This window comes from Stegastes partitus, unplaced genomic scaffold, assembly GCF_000690725.1.
Source record: "Stegastes partitus isolate 25-593 unplaced genomic scaffold, Stegastes_partitus-1.0.2 Scaffold285, whole genome shotgun sequence".
Classification (NCBI taxonomy): Eukaryota; Metazoa; Chordata; class Actinopteri; family Pomacentridae; genus Stegastes; species Stegastes partitus.
In genome coordinates this window covers 198,990-222,661 of record NW_007578016.1, presented here as the reverse complement: position 1 = coordinate 222,661, position 23,672 = coordinate 198,990, and the positions used below count along the sequence as shown (strand labels likewise).

Sequence of the window (23,672 nt, the reverse complement as noted above, 5' to 3'; positions counted from 1 at the left end):
CATTAGTCATTCAGCAGTGTTATGCAAAGCTAGATGGTATGGGTGGATGGTATGTGCTTTTATGGAATACCTGTATACCGGCTTTTGTTTTCTTGCCTGATTGACTGGCATCAACGTTTATGTGCTTACAGTTACTGTACTGTTTGAAAACAGAGTCACTGAACAGGTTGCACAATAACTCCACACACCTATGTACGCCGTCTTGGAATGCAAGTCGTGTCTTTGTCGGGTAAAAAAAAAAAAATCCAGCTGTGATTGAAATGTCGTCTGTGTGAATGAATCTGTGGTTTGGAGCTGGAGGGTAGAAGATGGCAGACACCTCTCTCATGTCATGCAATTTGCAGGCGTCATGGGTAAACAGAGTTGGGTGGCTCATTAGAGTAAATTGGGTGAACACTGAGAGCCGCTCCTCTGGCCTCGGGCTTACGTGTCTTTCACTTGCGTTTTCTTTTGTCAGAATCTCACCTGACAACATACCAGCAACACAATCGTGCACACCTGGCAGTGCTCAACGATTTCATTGTCTGTTCTATTAACTTGATTTATTGTTAGCTTGATTAACCACCAGCCTCTTTGAATGATTTTGTGCGTACGTATCTAATAGTTAAACCAGGTTATAACAAATGGTAATCTGATTTGACCTTTTGAAAACAGACATGCGTGCTATCCTGGTTTACCAGACAATACATACTACATATTAATAAGAAAGCCAGTGGTAGGCCTACATGACAAGAATAAAAGAATAAGAACAGAAACACCAAATTAATTTCTAAATTAAATCTAAGTGTTCCAGTTGACTTTCTCTTGCTATTCCAGGAAATCAGCTGAGAAATAGTTTATGGATGAAATAACCAGTCAGTTTTTACTTTTTTCTGGAAATTAAATACCTGAATTTAAGATTTTGTTCGCATCAGTGCAAATTGCTATCAAAGTTCAGTATCTGTTGGATTGATTTACTGCAATATGAAATGCATACAAACAATATTGCAAAATCTTCAGAGAACAAACACACAATTCTGTGTCATGGCAGGTGAAGACCGTTGAATATTGCAAAACCAATAAGATGTGGTGTCCTTGACAGGTAACCTTGGGTCCGCAGCAGAGCTGTAGCAGGGCTCGGTCAGGGACGTCCCTCTCCTCCTCCATTGCTGCTGGTGTCATTGCTCTCACTTTGGAAGCCAAGTAAGCAGCTCCCAAACCCAAAATCTATACGTGTAGGCCATGTTAATATCAATAGATATAGTTGAGTCCTGAGACTGTGTTGTTTCTCCTTGGTATGACCTTTTTTTCAGTCCCTTGCTAACCTGGAGGGATGTGCAGCACATTATTGTCCGGACATCGAAAGCTCATCATCTCATTGCTCCTGACTGGCATGTTAATGGAGCCGGATATGAAGGTACACCCATCGGATCCCTCCTGAATTTCTAATTCCAACTGTTTGTTTCAATATCAGCCAGAAAATTAATAAAAATGGGACATCTTCTGGATGAAATCTTCTTGAAACTTATAATAAAAAGCATGGGCAAAGATGGGTTGAGCTTAATAAGCACATTTTGGTAAATGTTCTCTCAGCTCTTTTTAGGGAAACTATAAAGCAGTGCGCATACAAACTAATGAGCTCCTGTGAGCTGAACAACGATAAACGCCTACAAAGTCCCAGGAGTGTGTGAAGGCTTTTATAAACTACAATGCCTTCTATGCCCCGGCTAATGTGGTCTGTGCATGTGTTTGGGGATGTGCGGGTGTCTGTCAGTGAGCCACCTGTATGGCTTTGGCCTGCTGGATGCTGAGAGCATGGTGAAGGAGGCTGAGCGTTGGAAGCAAGTCCCCTCACAGCATGAGTGTGTGGAGGAGGCTGCCATCCAGCTGAGCAGGTATCACACCAACCACACTGCAAGAGATCTCCACTTTGAGTCAGGGCTTCCCTTGATTCCTCCCCTTTTATCGCACTTTATCTATTTCTGTCTCAGTTCTCACATGGATTTCTCTCACATTTATTCTCACACACTTTAATGGGTGTCATTTTCTTTACTGCTGCTCTCCTTGTAACTCTCTCTCGGTCTCCTTGTTTTCTGCCTCTTCTCTTATCTCGGCTGCTCGCCGTGTCTCTTTCTTCTTCTCCTCTCTCCGTCTCATGACAGAATTATTCATCTAGGCTCGGTGCTGACGTCTGTGTATGAGACTACAGGCTGTTCCAGCGAGGCCCTGCAGCACGTTGTTTATGTGGAGCATGTCGTTGTACGTGTTACCATCACTCACAGTCGTCGCGGCGACCTTTCCATTACACTCACATCACCTTCAGGCACCGTGTCACAGCTGCTAGCTAACAGGTAACTACGAGCATCGCTCCATCTAAGCTGCTATAGTGACCCTACATATTCACCTTGGGGTGGTTTCTATGTATGATAACCGAGGGGCATCATTTTTGTTCAGAGCACAGCATCCACTCCAGAGAGCTAAATTCTTCAGTTTGGCACGTTGTCTCATTAGGGGGGAAGAGTTTGGCAAACACTACTGTAAAAATCACAGGAGTGATGCTCATATGGTGTTTCAAGGGAACCAGTATCCAGGCAAGTTGCTGGCAAATTTGTTCCTGGCAATTATCTCTAACATGCAGTGTCTTCCTTTCAATAAACTGTGCAATTCCAAAAATACACCACAAATTAGCAGCAAGCAGGAGCCAAAATGTTGATAACTCTGTGATTTAAAGGTCCCATATGGTGAGAATCCATTTTTATTATTATGCTTTGTTGTTGTTAGAAACTTGGAGGTGTAAAATTAAACACGTTGAGATGTGAAGACCTTTAGTTTTGCCATTCCTCATGTTCCCCCCCACAACCAGACAGCCTCCCAGCTTTACAAGCCAGTAAGAATTTTACTGAACTGCTGCGTTCCAACTGAGAAACCAATAGCTGTCGATTGTAAACTTTACACAACCCTGCCCCCTCACTGCCTACTGGTTGCGAGGTGAGCCAGAGACGGTGGAAACTGATTAGAGACCAATAAACATAGACTGTTTGTGGGTTACTGTGTTTTCATGTGGTGCCTCAGTAAAACCTAAACACAGCTGTGTCAGTCCTTTAAAACTGCTTCTCTCCTGCCCTCTGTGCTCACATGTATTGCATTTTAACTCGTGCATGGTTTCAGGCAACGTTGTGGTTATAAAATTAGCAGTTCAGCAGTGCAATCAAAATGGCTGAAAGCGTCAGTTAACATGTGGTCGTGCTCTGTGTTTCAGCCATTATTTCTTACTCGCTACGTTGTCTGACAGCATGAGCAGAAAAATATTCAGCTGAATTAAAAACAGCAGCTATGAATTTGAAAATTAGAAGACGGGAAGAGGAAGAAGGGACCTTGAAAACACTCTGGAATGTAAGAAAGCCCGTTCCCTCAAATACTCCTCAGAAAAATGGTGTCATCTATTTTTACATTAACAGTGAGTGGAATTAGTGTGTCTAATGTGAAAGTGAGTACAGATAATTACCACATGACTATAACTGTAATCTATGGAGTGTTTTAGTGCCTTTTAGTCACTGTTTTGGTTTTCTGGCTTTTCAGCTTTACTGTTTTGGTTCACTCTCATCACTGTCATTGATATAATCTCTAGTATTGGTTTTCTGGCACCACTAACCCACCAGTCATGTGAAATATGACCCACTTGATGATTTGCTTACAGTAAAATGATTTATTTCAAACAGTGGGAGGTACTTTTACATCCCTTGACTGTCTCGTAGGCATCCACAACCTTTTTTTTCTTAAGGTCTTAGAGAAGTCTTTAAATCTTTTCAGGACACACATTTCAAGAGCAGAGAAAAAAAAAAGCTCAAATTCAGAGGTTCAAATGAGACAAGTTCCGTCTGCCGCTCGCTGGGGAGTTTCTAATCATCGGTACCTAATTTAATTTAATGGATTTGAAGGTGTGATAACAGCAGGGGTACTTACTTAGAATCTCACTTTTCTTTTCTTTTTTTTAACTTCTTAAACAAATGACACGTAAAATTGACATTTTTTTTTAAGTCATTTTCATAATTTGGGTTTATCACCTTTATCTGTGGGCACTGCTTTAGAGAGAATCAAGTGTTTGCTTTTTGAAATGATTTTAAAAATGGGCTGTACTGTACTTATTTTTTCAAGACTGGATAAGTGCCTGGCCCACATGGACTCACAAAACACCACAATACCCAGTTGCAGTTGTAATACATTTGTCAAACATAAGCAAGAACAAAACTTCTTACATCGCTTTGCAAACAAAGAGCTTTGTATCAAACCCAGGCTCTATAAATAAAACCAGCCACACAAAAGACTTTCCCTTCCTGAAACACGGCTCAAGTTTCTTATAATCATCCATCCAGAAGAACTCGTTAGAAATTAAGGACATTTTACTAAATAATGTCTGCCTTAAATTACCATATAATGAGGAGTAGTAGTAGCAGCAGCAGTATAATCAAGATTATGTAATGTTGTGGTTTAGGCCTCTTGACGACTCTACAGAGGGATTTCAGAACTGGGAATTCATGACAGCTCACTGCTGGGGGGAGCAGGCCGCAGGGGAATGGACTTTGAAAATCCAGGATACTCCTTCTCAGGAAAGAGACAGCACTGAACTAGGTCTGCGCTTCCTCTTTGTAACATCTCAATATTATGAAACACACATTGAACTTCAGCTACAAGCAGCCAAAATACAGTGCAGGCCTCTCGGGACAAACCTCTTATCTTTCTTTCTGTTGTTTCAAAGGGGCGCTGAGGACATGGTCCCTGGTGATTTATGGCACGGCAGAGCAACCGTATCCCGTGCATCGTGAGCGAGCCCGATCAGCTGAGATTCCCATGGATAGTGATCTCACTGAAGACTACAGCGGTGAGTCATATACTTCGCATCTTGGTGGGATTAAGCGCTCCCTTGCTCTAGCTCACGCTTTCTCAGGCTCTAATGCACTGATTTACAGTGTATGACTACTGAGGCGGGGTCTTACACAGATGCGGGATTAAAATCTGAATAACTTCTCTGTTTCTGTCATGATGGTGCTGTGACTTTGTGAGTATTTGCCCTTGCAGGACCCTGCGACCCAGAATGCAGTGACGATGGTTGTGAGGGGCCGGGCCCGCAGCAGTGTGTCACATGCTTGCACTTTTTTCTCAAGTTCAAGAACAACACAAGGTTAGCATGATTACACAGCGTAGAGTACAGTTAGAAAATCTGGAACGCAACATACAATATGTGTTGATGCTGCCACTAGAGCGTATGACTTACACATACTGCGATTGAAATAATCAGCTGGTGTTTAGTCCACATGTTTGTATATTATGCCAGATTATTGAATCTAGAATAATGTAAAGAATTAAGTATTAATGAGCAGCATTGATGGTGGTGAAAATGGACCCAAGATGTACGTTTTTCTCTCACTCGTCGTGATAGTTAAACCGCTCTTCCTCCATGTGCTTTGGTCCGTGTCTCTCCAATAGGTTGTGTGTATCAGAGTGTCCCAAGGGATCCTGGGGCGACCGCCGGCGTTGTAAGAGGTGCTACTCCTCCTGTGAGAGCTGCACTGGGAGTCGCAGTGACCAGTGCACCTCCTGTCAGCCTGGCCATCATCTGACCGAGGAAAAAAATACCTGCACAGCCATCTGCGGGGATAATTACTACCTCGACCACGGTTGGGTTCTTTAGCCAGTCTCTGAAGTTTCTAAGTGTTTTGTCACATTTTTTTCTAATTAAACTTAACAAGACAAGAGGAATATCCTTGAGCGTACCGTTAAGGATCCTTTGCTTACAGAGGAGCTGTTTGAATAGAGCTGCATATGAGGCTGCTAATGAATAGTCGGTTGATATAACTGCAGTTGAGAGGTGTGTGAGTAAGATTGATTAATGGCTCTGATGTGTATTCCATGTGTATTGTTTGATTTCCCCACAGATGCAAATATGTGCAGAAAGTGCAGCGAAAACTGCTTGAAGTGCACCTCCTACAGCATCTGCACAGAATGCAAACCAGACACAAGGTGAAACAAATTCTCTGATGATGCTTGAATTAACTGCTCGGTAAACACTGTTCCTTCTCCTCCAGCCACTGAGAATACTGATTCTCCCCGCGCGCGCACACCCTCTGCAGCATCAGAACAATTACAAAAAGCAACAGTATTTTTAACTCTGTATTCAAAACAGCGTGCCTGCCATCCCTCCCTTTTTACACACTGCTCAGAAAGAAAAGTGCATCTTAATTTCCATTTTGCAGAATCATCACTGGAGAGGACAAAACATCTCTGACAAATTCACCGTATTGTTCAGTTAGAAGTTTCCGGAATATGGTGTTCACTGACTCAGTTCACCAAGTGCTTGTGGTGGTGTGCTGTGGGTTGGAAAACCGAGCCTGCAGTCTGAAGGCAGTGACTCATCTTTATGGTGTCACATGATTGACTGAGTGTGTCACGGTGCCACATGCTCTCTCCACCCTCTCCAGCCTGTATGGGAACCGATGCCAGCGGAGCTGCGCGGCCGGATTCTACCATGACACACAGGATGGTGAATGCAAGCCCTGTCACCACGCCTGCGCTACCTGTGCAGGTGAGAGCGAGGTCAAGGGTCATGAGCTGAGCGCCAACTTCTTTAAATGTCATTAACATACACAACATTATTCTGTTGACGTTTGGAGTGCTACTTCACGTCCTGTCCTTTTAAGAGCATGTTTGTGTCTGCCTCACGCGGCATCAGGTCCAGGTGTCGAGGCGTGCAAACGCTGTTCTGAGGACTACTTGATGGAGGAGTGGAGGTGCGTGTCCTCCTGCAGTGCTGGCTTCTACGCCACAGAGCCAAACCCAGAGAAAGCTGATGGGCACAGGATATGTAGGAGGTGAGCTCACTGGTGTGTGTTCAGGTGTGGGTGGTTTGTTTATCTGCTGATGGCAGGCCTTATTCTGGTGGTTGGCTTCTGAGTGAGTTTGTGCTTGTTTTCGCGCTTGTGGTTGTTGTTGTGTGTCTGTATGTAGTGGAGAGTAGTTGTTTTTTATCTATGTGTGTTTCTTTTTTTTGTGGTCAGCATGTGTGTTTGTGTGTGCATTAGTTGAGTCTCTATGCTCTTCTTCTCAGGTGTGACGCCAGCTGTCTCACCTGTGTGGGGCCGAGTCGGGGGAACTGCAGCAGCTGTTCCAGCGGTCACGGCCTGCAGGAGGGAGTGTGTGTTGTGAACACTGTGTGCACAGACGGTCAGTCAACCATCTTCTTCCTCTATTACATGTTTGTTGAAAAAAAATAATACAACTTTCTGTCCCAATTGTTCTAACTTCTCCAGCAATTCTAATGTAAAAACATAATTACAGTATTTCTGTTTACTGAATAAATATCAAGTTTGTTGAGAGCACACAATCTATTTTTTATATATCTGCTATAAATATGTATATTTACAGCGAGCTATATATGTTATTATCTCTTTATTCTGGGTCATCTGATTCAACCGTAAGTCAGTCAGCCATGTTTATTTGCAAAAATGAATTGCATGGAGCTGTTTGGATTATATGTGCCTTCCCTTCTTTGGCATCTGACATTAAGCCCACCACTACGCCTCAGATGGTTATTCATATCTGAGTCAGCATGGTTTTCTTGTTGTCTGTCTGTCAGGAGAGTACCAGGACAGTAACGGGAAGTGCCACGCGTGTGATGCAACGTGTCTAAAGTGCACAGGGCCGCAAAGCGAAGACTGCATCAGCTGTGTTTCTTCACGGTGAGTTGGATGTGACTTTTTAGATTCGGGGGTCAGAGGGGAAATGAATGCATCTCACTGTTCCTCTGAGTAATAAATGATATTTCACTCTGGTGCAAGGTACCAAATAATGATATTCACAGATGTATTGGTCTTTAATTTGAAAGCAGCATGATGCTATTTCATTCTATGTAAATTAACAAGTTGTGCATGTTGCTGATTTCAGAGGTATTTCTAATTTTAAACAGAATGTGTATGCAATGCAAACAATTAGTGACTTTATTGATTATTTGATAATCGTCATGTATCACTGCAAACTGAATGTCTGTCAGTTTTGGCCGTGCAATCAAAAAAAAAGACATTTAAAGATGTCATCTGGTCTCTGGAAAGTTTCAGTATTTTTATTTTTTTTTACATCTTATAACAGCATATTTGATTGATTTAGAAAAAAAACAACACTGGCTAATTAGTAATGGAAATAATTGGAAGCTGACAGTCATGATAAACTACAAATGCACAGCCCACAGAAGTCTGACCTTTGGTTTTAATAATTCTTCTGAAATTACTTGTGTCACCCACTCAAGACTAAATATAAATAACGCATAAAATGGCCCATGGTCTTATGGTAAGTGCAAGATCATGCAAAAGTTTAAAAGTAAAAGAAGAATATTTTCAAAACAATGGCAGGAATAGCTTAATTCATCAGTTGACATCATGTAAATTGCAGAAAGGAGAAAAAACTTCAATCAATATTATGTGGAAAATCTTTGCCTTTTGAAACAACCCAAGTTCTCCTACTAACACTTTTGCACAATTTCTTAAAGTAGGTACTTTCCTCTGAGCATCTTGAGGAACTTGAAACAGCTCTTTGTGGATTCTGTCTGTCTCTGTGTTTTCTGTCTCCTCATATAATCCCAGTCTGACTCTATGATGATGAGATCAGGACTCTGTGGGGGTCAGACCATCTGTTGCAGGACTCCTCGTTCCTCTTGTGGCTGAAGATAGTTCTTTATGACTAGGCTGTATGTCTGATCTTGTTGTCATGTTGCAGTGATAATTTTGAACTGATCAGATGCCTCTCTTATTATACTGCATCATAGATCAAAGTATAGATGTCTATTATGTGAGACTTTCAGACATTGTTTTATATCAGCAGACTGATTAAACGGAACATTAATTTAAAAGAAATCAACAAAGCGTCTGAAAACTTCCACGTTGCCTCCCACTTTAACCAACTTCTCCGCCCCCCCTTTGTCAACACATGAAGCTACATCTGTGTAAATCTGCCACGTGGGACATGCCGGGATGAGACTCAGTTCGTCTCATTTACATCGACATAATTCACATGTTTTGGTTTTTGTGGTTTTGATGCTGCTGTCTTTGGCTGCAGGGCTCTGGATGAGGGCCGCTGTGTGGTGGCGTGTACCGAGGGCAAGTACCAGTCAGGTGGCCGGTGTCACCTGTGTGACCACACCTGTGCCACATGTGTGGATGCTGGGCCCGCCAACTGTACCGGCTGTGACACTGGTGAGGATGAAACAAGCTGATGATCCTGTGTGTGAGCATGTGTGTGGAACTTGTACTTTCAATATGTTAGCAGAGCAGCAACAATTAGTCAGTTAGTTGACAACTGTCTAATTAATCAGCCACTGTCTTGATAGGCAATTAATTGATTTGAGAAATTCTTTAAGGAAAAAAAGTCAAAATCCTCTGATTACAGCGTCCTACATTAGATTATTTTCTTGTTTCTTGAGAGTAAACTGAAGGTCTTTGGGATATGAACAAAATAAGACTTTAGAGTGTTATCTTTGGCTCTGGGAAACAACATGTTTCATAATTTTCTCATGTTTTATAGACAAAACCACTAATCGAGAAAATGATTAACAGATGAATAGCCACTGAAAATAATCATTATTTGTAACCCTATATGTATATTCTAACCCTATTTTTCACTCTCTCCTCTTCTGTGGTAAAATAAGTCAGAAAAATCACATAAGATGATTCAAATCCTGATTGAATACAATGACTTAGAACTGCATTGTCCTTTTACTTGTTTATTCAAGGGATTATTTCCATAAGTGGTCTGTTTCCTTCTCTTAAAAACATGATTAATGGCATCCTTTTTCAATTTACTGACAGATTACTCTTTGTGATTTTGACATCAGTTTTGCTATTTAGTACAATGAGGCCAAAATGTTAGTAAAATGAAGAGAGGAAGAGACACTGCCTCCGACCACATAACTGACAACAAGCAATATCTTAAGTTTTATCTTGATCAGTGTTGGGATTTGAGTGCACTAGTTTCTAACTGTGTGATGCAATGAGTTTTCAGAGTTTTTCCACTGAAGTAAGCTTCTGAAAATGATGCTCACTAGAGGCAGTGAATTGAGAATGATTTGTGGTGGGTTTGGCACCACAGGTGACCCATTTCACATTGCATATTTATTCATTATTCATTCATTTAGTCACATTTAAAATGTTCCTTATCAATTACTTATTTGCACTGTAGCCAAATGATGACCTGAATGATCTGTGCATTGCTCGAAGCTAATAGAATTTTAGGAAGTGTTCATGACTGCAAAATTGTGCAGCCAGAGCTCAATATTGCATTTCTTTGCACTGTGAATTGTTGTTTTCCCTTTAGATAAGTTTGGAATAGAGCGGTACCTTTATAAAGGCCTGTGTCTGGACGCCTGTCCTGACGCCTTCTACCACACCAAGGACAGGAGCTGTGAGCCCTGCTCGGCCCACTGCCAGCTCTGCACAAGCCCAAACCACTGCCTCCAGTGCAACTCCTCGTACTACGTCTCTGATGGAGGCTGTGCGAAGCTGGAGTGTGGGGAAGGTAAACAAGGTCACAGTGTTATTTATGAGATGGTTTTCCTGTATCTTTTTTGTGACAGTGTCAAATCTGACCTTGACGGGTGTTGTTTTTCACCTGTTCACCCTCTCCTCTCTCTCCTTTGTCTGACTGTCTCGCTGTGTCTCTCCTCCACACTCGGCCTCTTTTCTGTTTTGTCAGGGGAAGTGGAGGATCCAGATTACGACGACTGCATGCTCTGTGAGGAGGGCTGCAGGAAGTGTGTCTTGTGTAAGTCACGACTCAGTGGCCATAATAAAGTTTTCCCCAAATGAACGCTGCCTGCAGTAGACCAAGCTCTCCTCCCAGTGTGTTGTAGACCATGTTCAAAGATTTTTCCCGGTAGTTCTGTTTAAAAAGAGAGCTGAGTTTTTTGTCTGCTTTCAACAGATAACCCCAGGCATTGCCTGTCCTGCACTGAGGGCTTTTACAAGTAAGGCTGTGTGCCTCGCTGTCGCCATGTGTGATCTCGCCTCTCTGCACTCGCTCTGCCTTTCATTTCGCTGCTATACGAGAATGAAAAGGCCTCTTTCTGCAGTGAGAGTAGAGTGGATTTCTGTGTGTGTGAGGGAGAACTGCAGGTATCGACTGTTGCTTTTGTTATCAGTTTTCAGGATGGCTGCTACAAATACTGCCCAGCTAAGACGTACAGCATGGACGAGGAGATGACCTGCGTTCCATGTGACGACAACTGTTTGAGCTGTGATGAACATGAGTGCTACTGGTGTGAGACAGACCTCTTCTTATCAGGTAAAACTGCCCCACTGGGCAAAACATTAAGCTGTGAAGGATTATTTACAGGCATGGAGGTCCTGAATTATACAATCAGAAGGTACGAATATGCACAAGAGCCCCTGTCATCATGTTATGTCATGATGTATGGTATAATAGTGTTTTGTTAGAACTGATCATTGTTTGCTGTTTTTCATTTCCTTGTTTTGCATTAAGAAATGAAAAAGTAAAAACTAAAGCAGAAACTAATTAAAAGAACAGAACAAAAGGCGAGTAAGGAATGAGAGTCGATGAATTCATCAGAACAGATTTGCATTATGTGGCAACTTTAAGGCTGACTTTTCTGTTTCACTTGCAAGTAAATTTATTATGACTAAAAAAAAAACCCTGAAAATAATTTGCAGATTGTTATGCCACGCTTCCTCCTGCAGGCTCCTGTTAGTGCTGGTGTTATTTTTACCACTCATATTGGGGAAAAATAATTTGTGTCTTATTTTTCATCTGTGTTCTATCCAGGTGTTATCAGTGCAATGGAAATTTGGATGTTTTTTTCCATGTTCCATTCTCACATCCTCCAAACTCAGACTCTCATTATGATTGCATTTTTTTTTTTAGTTTGCATAGTAAACTGCCTTGTGCCATCGTGGAAAAAGAAGCGTAACGCTCCATTGCTCAAGCAGCATTTAAATGAATGAAGTAATTTTAACGACTTTCAATACTACTTTATGTTGGGTAATTGATGTGTGGCAGTATGTTGCACCTCAGACATTTGTATTTTTAGTATTAATCCTCCAAATTGTGTAATACCTGTAGCCATAGCCAGATTAAGCCACAAGATAACACACAAGTTTATACATGTATGTAGCATGACATCAACAGATCTAAGGTATCAACAAAGGCATTAACGCCTACTTTGGACAAAGGGCAGAAGCTACTGTAACTGATTATGATTAGCATTGATATTGTGTGTAGTGGTGCATGTCAACAAACAATTTGCAGTTGGAAGTGTCTGAGGTCCCTAAAGGTCTGTGGCTCCAGTTGCTAAGTTAGTAATGCAGCCTTGAATATAGCTACCGAAAAACTGCAGTAGAGTTGAAGTCTCTCTACAGTTGTTGATTAAACCTAATAAAAACTCAACTTGTAATATTGAAGCAGTTCAGTCATACATGTGCAGCATGGAAACTGGTTAATGATACAGAAAGTTCCATTCTGCCAGTTGACCAGACTGGTTCTTTGGGTTTGTTACATATGAAATCCCTGAAGGCCTAATATGTGTTTTTGAGACTGTCATCTGTACACTGCAGTAATCGGGTGGAAAGTCATTGCTCCAGATGTATCTTTCAGCATATAGAAAAACTCAGGCAGAAAAAACAAACTAGATTTTCCCTGGAGACGTTCTTTAGAATACAAAATGATGAGAAGAATTATGAAGCACTGTAATACAAAATGAAAGCATGATAAGAAACTTAGGCAATGCTTTTTTATTCACGACATTGCTCTTGGGCTGCAAGGTGGTTATCACCATTGCCTCGCAGCAAGAAGGTCGCCAGTTCGCGTCCCAGTGAGGACACCCGGGATCTTGGAGTTTGCATGTTCTCCCCGTGCAGCGTGGGCTTACTCCGGGTTCTCTGGCTTCCTTCCACACGGTCCAAAAACATGTTGAGGTTAATTGGTGATTCTAAATTGTCCATAGGTGTGAATGTGAGTGTGCTTGGTTGTCTGTCTCTAAGTGTAGCCCTGTGATAGACTGGTGACCTGTCCAGGTGAACCTGCCTTCACCTTAAGTCAGCTGGGATAGACTCCAGCCCCCCGCGACCCTCATGAGGATTAAGCGGTGTATAGATAATGGATGGACTTTGTTCTTCTTTGCACAATACAACTCAACCGGTGACAGTTCAGTCAGTCAGATTCAGATTTGTTAGCAGTCTTCAGGTCCAGCTGATGTATCAGGTTTCATGTAGCTTCATCTGGAGCATCTATACATCTATTTTCCCATATGCAGTAACTACTGTCAACAGACTTTAATACAAAACTGCCTTTAAGTTAAAGTAAAACAACCCAACATGGTAAACTTTACCAGCTAAGTGGGTTACATGCAATATTGATCTCAGGAAACCGAGAATCTTCTTCTCTTTTTTCCGCAGAGGGGAGGTGTGTTTCAGTGTGTCCCGACGGTTTCTATGGCGATGAAGACACCAACGACTGTAAGGAGTGTGACTCGGACTGCGTGACGTGCAGCGGGCCGGAGGACATAGACTGTCTGTCGTGTGAGGAGGGGAAGACGCTGGAAAACCAAGAGTGTGTGTCTGACCACGAGGCCTGTCCCATTAAGACCTTTCGCAGCGGTGAGACTAATACTTGTATTCCACTAATCCAACTGTCTGCCCATAATGAATCAGGGATTTGGGCACTTTCACAGGGGCAGAAAAGAAATCTTGAAGGGTAATTGGTCTGTGTGCCACCGTCCCTGAACCCTGTACCAACTTAAGTACTCAAAACAGAATGAATGTCGGACAGATACCGACTTTGAAATAATTGATTGTATATGCTGAACATTTTGTTCCCTCCTCGAATTAGTTGGACAGACCTTAAAACAACATATGGTAATTAGTGTGAGGCAAGACATCTTAATTATAGGAACTAAAATAACTCAGAGAAAAGCACATAGGTTAATACAAAGGTTGAAAATGAACACACTGAATAAAGTTATTCTTAGACTTCACCTTCATTTAAGCAGCAGCACAACCTTAGATTTAAGCCTCCAACCTTTACACACAATCTGTAATAGCACAACGTAGCTGACGGCAGTTGGTATTTAGTGTAATTATCGGTTGATTTAGATTGTGAAGAGTGAGTTTAAGTACTAATCTCAGTTGTTCGTTTCTAATTGCTGTTGTTGGAAGACATTTTGGGAAACACACATATCTTACCAAGAGTTTAAAAAAAAAAGATCAGTATCACTCTCACATCTGTAGGCGAAACATGAAGCTGCAGCAAGTTTAGTGCAGCATGAAGCCTGGAAGCAGGAGGGAACCGTTAGCTTCGCTCCGTCCAAAAAACAGCCTGGCAGCACCTTAGGCTCACTAATTATAAAGTTATATTTCATTTGTTTAATCTTAACATAAACCAAAATATGAAAAGGACAAGTAGGGGTTTTACGGGCGCATGTTGGAATTTTTTCTTGGCCCGGCTTTTCCCTTCTGTTTACAGTCTTTATCCAAAGCCAAGCTAAGATTAGCTGATAGTGTGCCAGTGCGCTTTATATTCAGCGTACAGACAGGAAACTGTTATCAATCCTCATCTAACTGTCAGCAAAGTGGTAAATGAGCGTATGTCCCGAAATGCTGAACTTTATGTTTGTTTACAGACAGGAAGTTCAGACAATAACAGAAAACAGAGGAGGAGCATCCAGGGTTGTTCCAAGTGTTTAGGCGATAAGGTTTGGAGAAGCTGAAATTATTTAAAGGAAATTGTAAGTTTGTGAAATTATTTCATATTGTTTTTGTTCAAAGTTGTGAGAGAAAGCTTAGTGCACCTACTCATTTCACCCATGATTCAATGTAAATGCATGTGATCCCCTGAACTTCAAGTTAACTTCAAGTCAAGGTGATGAGCTGAAATGTAGCCTAAATACCTTTAAAGACTGAAAAAAACTTTATTGCTCATGAAGGAAATTTGTGTGTCAGATATTTCTCAGAAAAAACTAAATAACATAACATGAGAATAAACACAGCACCTAGTAGAAGAGCAATCAGATATACTGTAGGTATAAATACTAAAACAAGTAAGCTTGAGGTGCTCCACAAAAATGAGGAAAAGAAAACGGTTTCTGTGATAGGAAACAACAGACATCAATAAGTCCAGTCTTTTGTGTTAATGAAACAGTTCCCTTTCCTCTGATTCAGGACCTTCATTATTCACAATATGACTAAACATTTCAGTCGCCTGGGCCTTCATAAAAATCTGCTCACTGAAATCATAAATAAACGCGGCTATTAGTTATCTGGACAGTTTGATGAGCTTGCTATTGGCTAAATTTAGTGTTTTGTTTATTAGTGCATTATTTTGTGTTATGTCACTTGATGTACTGTTCAATCTTGTGTGAATGACAAATTTTATGCCGAACTGTGGCTCTCTCTGTCTGCGTTGCAGGTATGTCTGAATGACGAACGTTAATATATAACTGACCTTTGTTTTAATGACAAGATGTCGTCAATTTATCAGATTGATGAAGCAGCAATGTTATGTATCACTGTGTCAGTACAGCGATATGTGCTGTGAAGGTCCTTCAGCTTTCCTCTGCTGTGTTGTGCTATAATAAGAAGTGGCTCTGTGGCCATCGCTGTGTTGTTCCCCTCCAGACGATGGAGCCTGTGAGGACTGCCACCCGTCCTGCGAGTCCTGCACCGGAGAGGAGAAGAACCAGTGTACACAATGCGCAAAAGGTCTGTCAGTCACTTATGTAGATGAGGTGTTTGCTTTCAGACCTGCAACAGCGGTTTGATATTTTCATGGTTACACCACATGAGCTCTTTTACAGCGATGTTTACTGTTTGTTGTTTCTCCTCCAGGGCGTTTTCTGACCGCACAGCAAACATGTGTATCCAAGTGTCCGGCGGGCTTCTTTGCCAGACGGCTGAGCGGTTTGTGTGAAGCGTGCCCTCCAGGCTGTTTGCAGTGTGTGGACGATCAGCGCTGCAGCCGCTGTCAGAACACTCGCAGGGCTCAACTTTTCCTGCAGGACGGACAGTGTGTTCAAGAGTGTGTCAGGTCAGAGGTCAATCCTATCGCCGTTTGTATTTTGGCGAAAATTGAAATTTGTTTGGATGGTTTACATAAATTATCATCACTAAGCTCTATAAGCTTTTTAACTTTTGCCCATGTGGGTTTTATTATGATCACATTTTACTATCATCTACCAAGCAGCGTTTTTTATCATTACTTAAGTTCCACACAATTGTCTGATTAAATTATCAGTTGTCCTCTGTATAGTGGAGCAGAGAGCAGAGCACAATGTCAGACCGCTTGTTTACCCCAACGGCATTCATTGCAGCCTATTAAATTATTCACATGCAAAAATACTAAATCTGCAGCCTGACATGTCTTACAAGGCCAACTAATCAATTAATTAAGACACTTAATACACCACAAGTTATTTCAATGTTGTTATATTACATGTACATTTGTGGTCTCAGTGGAATTTGTGTACATTATGCAGTCTGGATTAAGTGATGCAATTTCAGCAGAGTGAAGGCAAGACAAAGTGTACATGCATAAGTACGATGTACGGCTGTGTTTGTTTGTGTGTCTGCTTCAACAGGGGTTATCCTGCAGGCCAGGTGTGTCGTAGCTGTGCGCCCGGCTGTGCGTCCTGTGGGAGGAACGCCACCCACTGCCTCAGCTGTGACGAACCTCTCCTCCTACACAAGCACCAGTGCGTGGACGAGTGTCCTCCAGCGCACACTGTCCGGGACGGGGAGTGCCATCGCTGCCCCCCGGCCTGTGAGGAGTGCAGCCCACTTGGACAGTGCACCGGTACCCAAACACAATGCAAACGAGCACAAACCCGATTGTTAGAGCGCATTCAATTGTTGTGCTTTTAGTATTTCATTGTCCTCCTTTGGCAGCATTGTTATTACCAGTAGGTTTGGAGCTTTTTGTTTTTAGCACAGCTTTAAATATGGCAATGTCAGTCAGCTGGTTTGACCCAAACTGAAATACAACAGCAAGCATTACCCCCTACAGTGTATACAAATAACTTTTCATTTGTCCCGAGCGCCTCTTTTCCCTCTAGTGTCAACATCATTTTGGCATTTTGGGTTATTAATTGAAATGTTTTGATAATTGTGTGAATTCCCACAAAATGTGCTACAGGAATTCCCATTTGCCGCTGGAGGATTTGTAATATAACAGCTTGTGATCCTTGTAAGGTGCTTCTGAACAACATTTTTATAACCATGTATCAAAGACAGTGAGACAGGCTTATAGTGAAGAACCAACAGTAATTTAACACCAGCTGTCCTCAGCTTTACCAAGCTTTAGAGAGAGTTTCAGCTTGTTGTTAAGTCACTGTCACCACTTTGCAGGGTTTGTTAGTGAAAAAGCTCAATAACTGTGCAAACACAGTTACCGACTAGCTTACAGAACGGAGACTTTAGCTTCCAAAGAGCCAGATATTTCACCCAGGTGCTGGGGGAGACCAAAAGCGGAGTTTAAAAAAAAAAGAAAGGAGTGTTGAGCTTCTATTCACCTGAGGCCTGTAATACAGGGTTTTGGGGTGCGCAAGATAATTTTTCAAGACTCCAGCCATGTAAAAGTGCCAATCAGTTGTCTTGGAAAACGTTATAAGCATATTTTTTTCAAATTCCCTGATGCTTGCTGCACGTATAGTCACAGCGTACAAGTGCGACTTTTTAGAGACTTTCTAGACCCTTCGGTTTTCCCTGATAAGCATAAATGTGAGATAAAGGATATTGTCATTAATTACATTTTATATATATGAATTATATTAATATTCAAAGGAGAGGGAACTCTAGGTAGGTAACAATAAATCAGAGACTGATTAGAGCCCTGAAGTCTTTTACTTCTTGACCTTTGAAGATTTGCAGTAAGTCTACTCACCGGTTTGAATTATGTTTTTTTTATTTCTTATTAACTTGCTCCCTGGACCTTTCAACGCTGCCAGGGTTGCAGCTAAAAGAACACGCCAGCAGGATACATTCAAACAACAAGTTAATTCAAAGGAACACACAATTGTAATTATGGTCGTATCTATTCATGCCATGATGATGGGGCAGAGATATTGATAAGCCTATTAACTTCCACATTCAAACTGTTGGCTTTTTTTTTTTTGTTGCCATTTTTCCTTCCTGGCCTTGGCTGCAGCAGCTGTGTTGCTTTTAGCCTGTGTTATATTTTTAGTTTCCTCATATTGGTTAAGAATTTTAATTTGTTGTGAGAAATATGCAGCTTTACACCTGTCTGTGTTTGCAATTGGCCATCTGGTGCCATCACAGATTTCCTCGATATGTTAAACTCTTGTGGGTCAGAACTGTGACTCCAAGTAACTATATTATTGATGATGCTTTTCTTTGTCTATTAAATGCTTCTGCTACTGTTAGCATGTTCACCATGCCAACCCCACAGGTGATGACATGTCGATGTTGCGTTCCCGACTTGTTTCCACTGCTCACATGTGGCTGAAAGAAATCACTGTTTTAATTTTTCCTGCAGTACCAAGAGCAGGGAAAAAAATTATATAAGATTATTCAAAGATTGAGGCAGCCTCAGGGACTGAAAGTGAGGTCAACAAGGAATTGCCTTAAATCTGCAATCTTTCTAGCAGCCAGCAGGGGGCGACTCATCTGGCTGCAAAGTGAAGTGTGGTTGTGTCAAAGTTTAGGAGAAAATAACCTGACTTCTCACTTGATCTCTTACCTCAGTAAACATTTTTCTCATGAGTAAATGGTCGTAATTGCTAGTTTCAAGACTTTTAGAATACAGAATGGTGTTCATTTTGTAAATTATGGTCTCATTTAATAGAAAACAGGTGATAAAGCAGGGTATGCTTTACGCCGTGGCTAAAATATGATTGACAAGTTACTACCATATCGGTGTTTGTGGTGTCCTTGAGTTCTCAGGCAGATCCACACTTGCTTTTTGCTTTGATTTCAAACGGTAGTCAACAAACCAGTGGTCATAGTGGCTACATTAGTCTTTTATATACAATCTATGGTAGCTGCAAAACTAATGACATTCCCGTTAGCCTCAACCTGAACTTGGGTTTTACTATTTAGCAAATGTTTGCATGCTGACACTAAAATGTTCCAAATATCTGTATTTTAGCAACATCATTGTTAGCATATTAGCATGCTGATGCTACCATTTGTCTTAAGCTACACTATGCCTGCTTCTTCACATAGCATTTAGCATGGTTGCAGACTGGATTATCTGGCCTGGACTGGACTGGATTGGCCTTTTTCTTCAACATATCTGTCAAGTCAATTGTGTGGAGATGACAGAGTCGAAATTCTTTTTGTCAGCTACAGTTTTACACTTTGGCTGCAGTATTAGGATACAGGAACAGTGAGTGTGCTTGACATAATGCATAGCTTTCAACTCACCTGTCTCATTTTTCATTCATGCCTTGTCATTTTCTAACCAAGTGAAATCCATTCCTAACAGAGAGGACTTTTCTTGCGCTCACATTCCTTTTAAAGACTTTCAGGTACTTAGCATAGTTTCACCGAGTTGTAATAAATTGTTCCTCCATTTAGTTCAAAAGCTGCTCTTTGTGCAGGCTGTGAGGAGTATCACTTTCTCCTGGAGGGCCTGTGCGTGCTAGACTGTCCCGAGGGGTTCTTCGAGGACAAAGCGCTGGGGGAGTGTTTGCGTTGCCACCCCGACTGTGCTTTGTGTGACGGGCCGAACAGCAATGACTGTGATGCCTGTATGGACCGCGACGCCACCCTGCACAATGGGGCATGTCTGGAAGCCTGCGCCTCCCACGCATACAGGGACCCTATGACAGCAGACTGTAAAGGTACAACACTCATCACACAAGCAGGGAACATGCAGCACAGCTTTATCTGCTTTTTTTTCCACATTAATTTGAAATGATGGGCTGCAGGGGAGCATCACACAAGCAGGAAAACGCACATGTCTAATCAAGTTAATGAAAATGAACTTCTTTTTTATTACACACTAAGAACTCCCGCTCTTCCGAGTATGACAAAGTCAGTTCCATCGCTCCTGAAACTGATGCAATGTTTTCTGTCCTGTAGTGTGCCCTTCATGCATTTTCTCAATTATATTCTCTACTATGCCTGAGTGTGTTTCTTGACTTCGGCTCAGACTAAAATAGCAACGCTTTTCAGACGGTTAACAGGCAGCTGTCAAACCTTGAAAACAGCACAGCGATGCCAAAGACAGTTCCCTAGAGAAAGACACACCGCTCCGGTTTTGTTATTCAAAAACAAAGAGAATGGTGTGTTTCTCACAGTCAAATGTTGTAGGCGATGCCCGTTTTTGTTGCTGCTTAAAGTAGCTGCCAGCAGAAAGACATTAAAAGCCGAGTACGCTGCTGTGCTGCAAAACGGACAGCGTGATGATTTAGCTGTGGTAGATGTTGACACAGATGATACCTTGAGAACCCAATAGGTAGAAGCTACCAGGTAAGATGTGGTGGTGCAGTAAAAACATGGATGATTGTTACTGAGTAGCAATGATGAGAAGATGTCGAACTAAGAACTAATAATTCAAACCAAATGGGGAACCTTCAACATCTAGACGATGAGGCAGCTTCCTTCAGTAACCTTTCACCTGATCACTTTGTCAAAACATACCATATGTAGCCTTTGACCTGGGGAACCCCGTCACAAACCTTCAAAACTTGTGGGGTTGGGCCGCCGCTATAGCCCACCTGGTTGAGTTGGCGCCCCATGTACAGGGGCTATTGTCTCCGATGCAGCGGCCATGGGTTCAAATCCTGCTCATGGTCCTTTGCTGCAACCATTTCCTCCATTCTTCTACCCCACTTCCCTGTCTCTCTTTCAACTGTCCTATCCAATAAAGGCAAAAAGGCCAAAAAAATAATTTGTGGGATAGAATATCAGATACCACATGATTTTAATACCTGATGTGGTTATAGCTTATTTTCAGACATTGCTATATTAGATATCAGGTCTCGATGATAAAGTGTTGTAGGTGTGATTACATCCTTTGATTCAGTTAGTTTTTACTTGTATTTTCAGACTGTGATGCCTCGTGCCTCACGTGCTTCGGGCCTCACGCCGGCTCCTGCACCAGCTGCCAAGAGGGTCAGAAGCTGAACAACCTCAACCACTGTGTGCCGTCAGACAGCAAATGCTCGATCCACCAGTACACAGACCAGGACGGCGAATGCCATCCGTGTCACAAATACTGCCACAGGTGTTCAGGTCCTGGCAAAACCCACTGCCTGAGCTGCAGCCAGAGACATCTCCTGCTCAGTGAGTCAAGTTTGGTTTGCAGGGCTTGTGAATCCTCCGAAGGCTGCGTGTCCTGGAAAGCTCTCCGGGCATCTGCGACGTGTTTGCTTAGCCGCATGATCATGTGTGTTTGTTGGTACAGATGGTACCTGCGTGGATGAATGCCCAACAGGCTACTATGAGGACGACTCGGGGCAGAAATGTGAACCCTGCCACGCCGCCTGTCAGTCCTGTGTCGGAAAGCACAGCCACGAGTGCCTCACCTGCAAAACCCACCTATTTCGGGAGGGCAAGGAGTGCGTGGAGACCTGCCAGCACAGGTAGTTTAACCCGCTCGCCATCCAACTGTGCCGCTCATCCATCACTCTAAATGTGGTCACGCAGTGCTGTCATTAATAACAGATTATTCCAGTCACGTAATGTCACTGTGGACACTAAACCATAGCTCTTCTTCAGTTAGCTGGACAGGGGTGCAGTTTGGAGATACAAGCTAATTTAGCCTGAGATTTAAATAGCCCTTCATGCGGCCTGTAAAATACTAATTAGACTTGATTTTTTGGGGGGGCGGCACAGTAATTGAGAGAGTTAAATTAATGTGCCGTTAAATTGATGCGCAGTTAAATCCTGAAGAGAAAAGATAAACAGAGCTGCGTGCAAACAATGCAGCATTGCTCGGTAACATATGGAAATGTTAAGACTGTATTCCCTCAGTTATGTCTAAGTAGTTATGGCTGTGTGTGTGTGAAGGGTATTTCCTTTGAGGATGAACAAAGCTCTAATCTCATTTCATTTAATTGAATCTAATCTATCATAACTTTTGACCATCTGTCCACTAAGTCACTATGGAAACACTGCCTCAAGGCTGTGTGAGAAGTGTGACCCGAGTTGCGGTGAGTGTAACGGGGGCGGGGACGACGGCTGCCTGAACTGCGCACCGGGCCTCGTCTACTTGCGGAAAGAGGGCCGTTGCCTCCCCTCGTGCCCTCAGGGATACCATCACGACGCCGCGCACAGGACCTGCGAGCCCTGCTACGCCACCTGCAGAACGTGCACAGGTACAAGTGTCCACTCAGCACCGCTTTAATGTATTGCAGGTACGCACTCACGGATCTCATGTAGGTTATGAGATACTGATGATGCTGTTTTCTCCGCCGACTGCAGGTGTGGAAAGCTAGAAATGGTCCTAGAAATGTTTCACACAGCACAGGCTCAGGACTATTCCTCTTACAAAGGGACACTAGTTTAAAATATCTCACCTAAAACTAAAGAAGTTTGCTTACTGTCAACAGATTCCATGAATAAAACCCAAACAATGATGGTTTCTCAGCATTTCCCAGCATGTCTGTGGCTTTCATTCTGAAACCCACTGCTTCCTACTGTGGACATAAATCTTCCCAAACGAGTCATAAATATATAGTAGGGTACGCAGATAGCAATAAATAGTGTATTTGTTGGAGGCAATTGTCAGTTGTAGATTTATTGTGCTGGTTAATGTTTGATTGACTCTAAATAAACTGCAGTGTTAGACTGTAATGAAACAACACTCTGGCTTGCTGATGTATTTTTAAAGAGCTCATATTATGCACATTTACAAGCTCATAATTTTGTTTTTGGGCTCTACTGCAATATGTTTAATGTTTAAAACAACATATTTTTCTCAAACAAGTGCATTGCTGCTGCATCTTTTCCCACCCTCTGTCTGATAATGCTGTTTTAGTCCTGTTTCCTGAACCTGAAAATCCACCGGCAGATTTCAAAGGCATAGGCTTTTTTTTAAACAAAAAAATTAATAATAAATTGCTATAATTACACCATTTATCAGAGCCAAAACCTGGAACACAAAATTCATCAGATTTTCAACTTTCTGGCAGTCGTTAAACTACTGATCTATGACGTGCTGTTCCGTTGGGAAACTTTACCAAATTAAAGCCTAAAACCGAGATATTCCATCAAAATCACTTTTTTTTTCTACGTATCATTTTAAAAAAAAATTGCCAAAAATACACATTGTAATGTAACCAGATTGTGTAAAAAGCTAAAATAAATAAATGCATTGCTGTTGACATAATCTTTTGGCCAGCATATCTGCAATCATATGATACAAAATCTTTATTTTTTCAGTTGTACTGTGGCAAACGCAGACTGGAGATGTGTGTGGTACAATATGTATAGTTTGTAAAGCCACATTTTTTTCTAGTGTTTTTGTGGACACTTGTGCAAAAATGTTGTAGATGTTAATTCCTGTTGGGTTTTTTTGTTTTTTGTTTTTTTCATTTTTAAAAAAAAATTTAATCAAAGAAATTAAACCTTTTTTATGGTATAATTTATTTGACCTTCATTTAACCAGATAAAAGACCCATTGAGATGGAAACCTCTTTCACAGGGGTGACCTGGCCAAGAAAGGCAGCAGCACACATCCAC

At 41.9% G+C, this 23,672-nt stretch overlaps 1 protein-coding gene across 1 annotated transcript in view; it reads left to right on the top strand.

Moving 5' to 3' along the window:
• Positions 1-22,426, top strand: part of pcsk5a (proprotein convertase subtilisin/kexin type 5a) — a 30,836-nt gene extending 8,410 nt beyond the window's left edge. The window contains exons 9-35 of the mRNA XM_008282785.1: positions 1,082-1,182; positions 1,293-1,396; positions 1,754-1,874; positions 2,142-2,330; positions 4,472-4,608; positions 4,736-4,858; positions 5,056-5,158; positions 5,464-5,654; positions 5,913-5,997; positions 6,456-6,559; positions 6,707-6,845; positions 7,082-7,197; positions 7,610-7,712; positions 9,082-9,218; positions 10,336-10,536; positions 10,714-10,782; positions 10,942-10,984; positions 11,159-11,301; positions 13,428-13,625; positions 15,645-15,728; positions 15,855-16,053; positions 16,604-16,818; positions 19,583-19,825; positions 21,036-21,272; positions 21,394-21,571; positions 22,089-22,306; positions 22,413-22,426. Of these exons, the coding sequence (XP_008281007.1) occupies positions 1,082-1,182; positions 1,293-1,396; positions 1,754-1,874; positions 2,142-2,330; positions 4,472-4,608; positions 4,736-4,858; positions 5,056-5,158; positions 5,464-5,654; positions 5,913-5,997; positions 6,456-6,559; positions 6,707-6,845; positions 7,082-7,197; positions 7,610-7,712; positions 9,082-9,218; positions 10,336-10,536; positions 10,714-10,782; positions 10,942-10,984; positions 11,159-11,301; positions 13,428-13,625; positions 15,645-15,728; positions 15,855-16,053; positions 16,604-16,818; positions 19,583-19,825; positions 21,036-21,272; positions 21,394-21,571; positions 22,089-22,306; positions 22,413-22,426 (3,795 nt within the window). The remainder of the gene's footprint in view (positions 1-1,081; positions 1,183-1,292; positions 1,397-1,753; positions 1,875-2,141; positions 2,331-4,471; positions 4,609-4,735; positions 4,859-5,055; positions 5,159-5,463; positions 5,655-5,912; positions 5,998-6,455; positions 6,560-6,706; positions 6,846-7,081; positions 7,198-7,609; positions 7,713-9,081; positions 9,219-10,335; positions 10,537-10,713; positions 10,783-10,941; positions 10,985-11,158; positions 11,302-13,427; positions 13,626-15,644; positions 15,729-15,854; positions 16,054-16,603; positions 16,819-19,582; positions 19,826-21,035; positions 21,273-21,393; positions 21,572-22,088; positions 22,307-22,412) is intronic.
• The last annotated feature ends 1,246 nt before the right edge of the window (positions 22,427-23,672 follow it).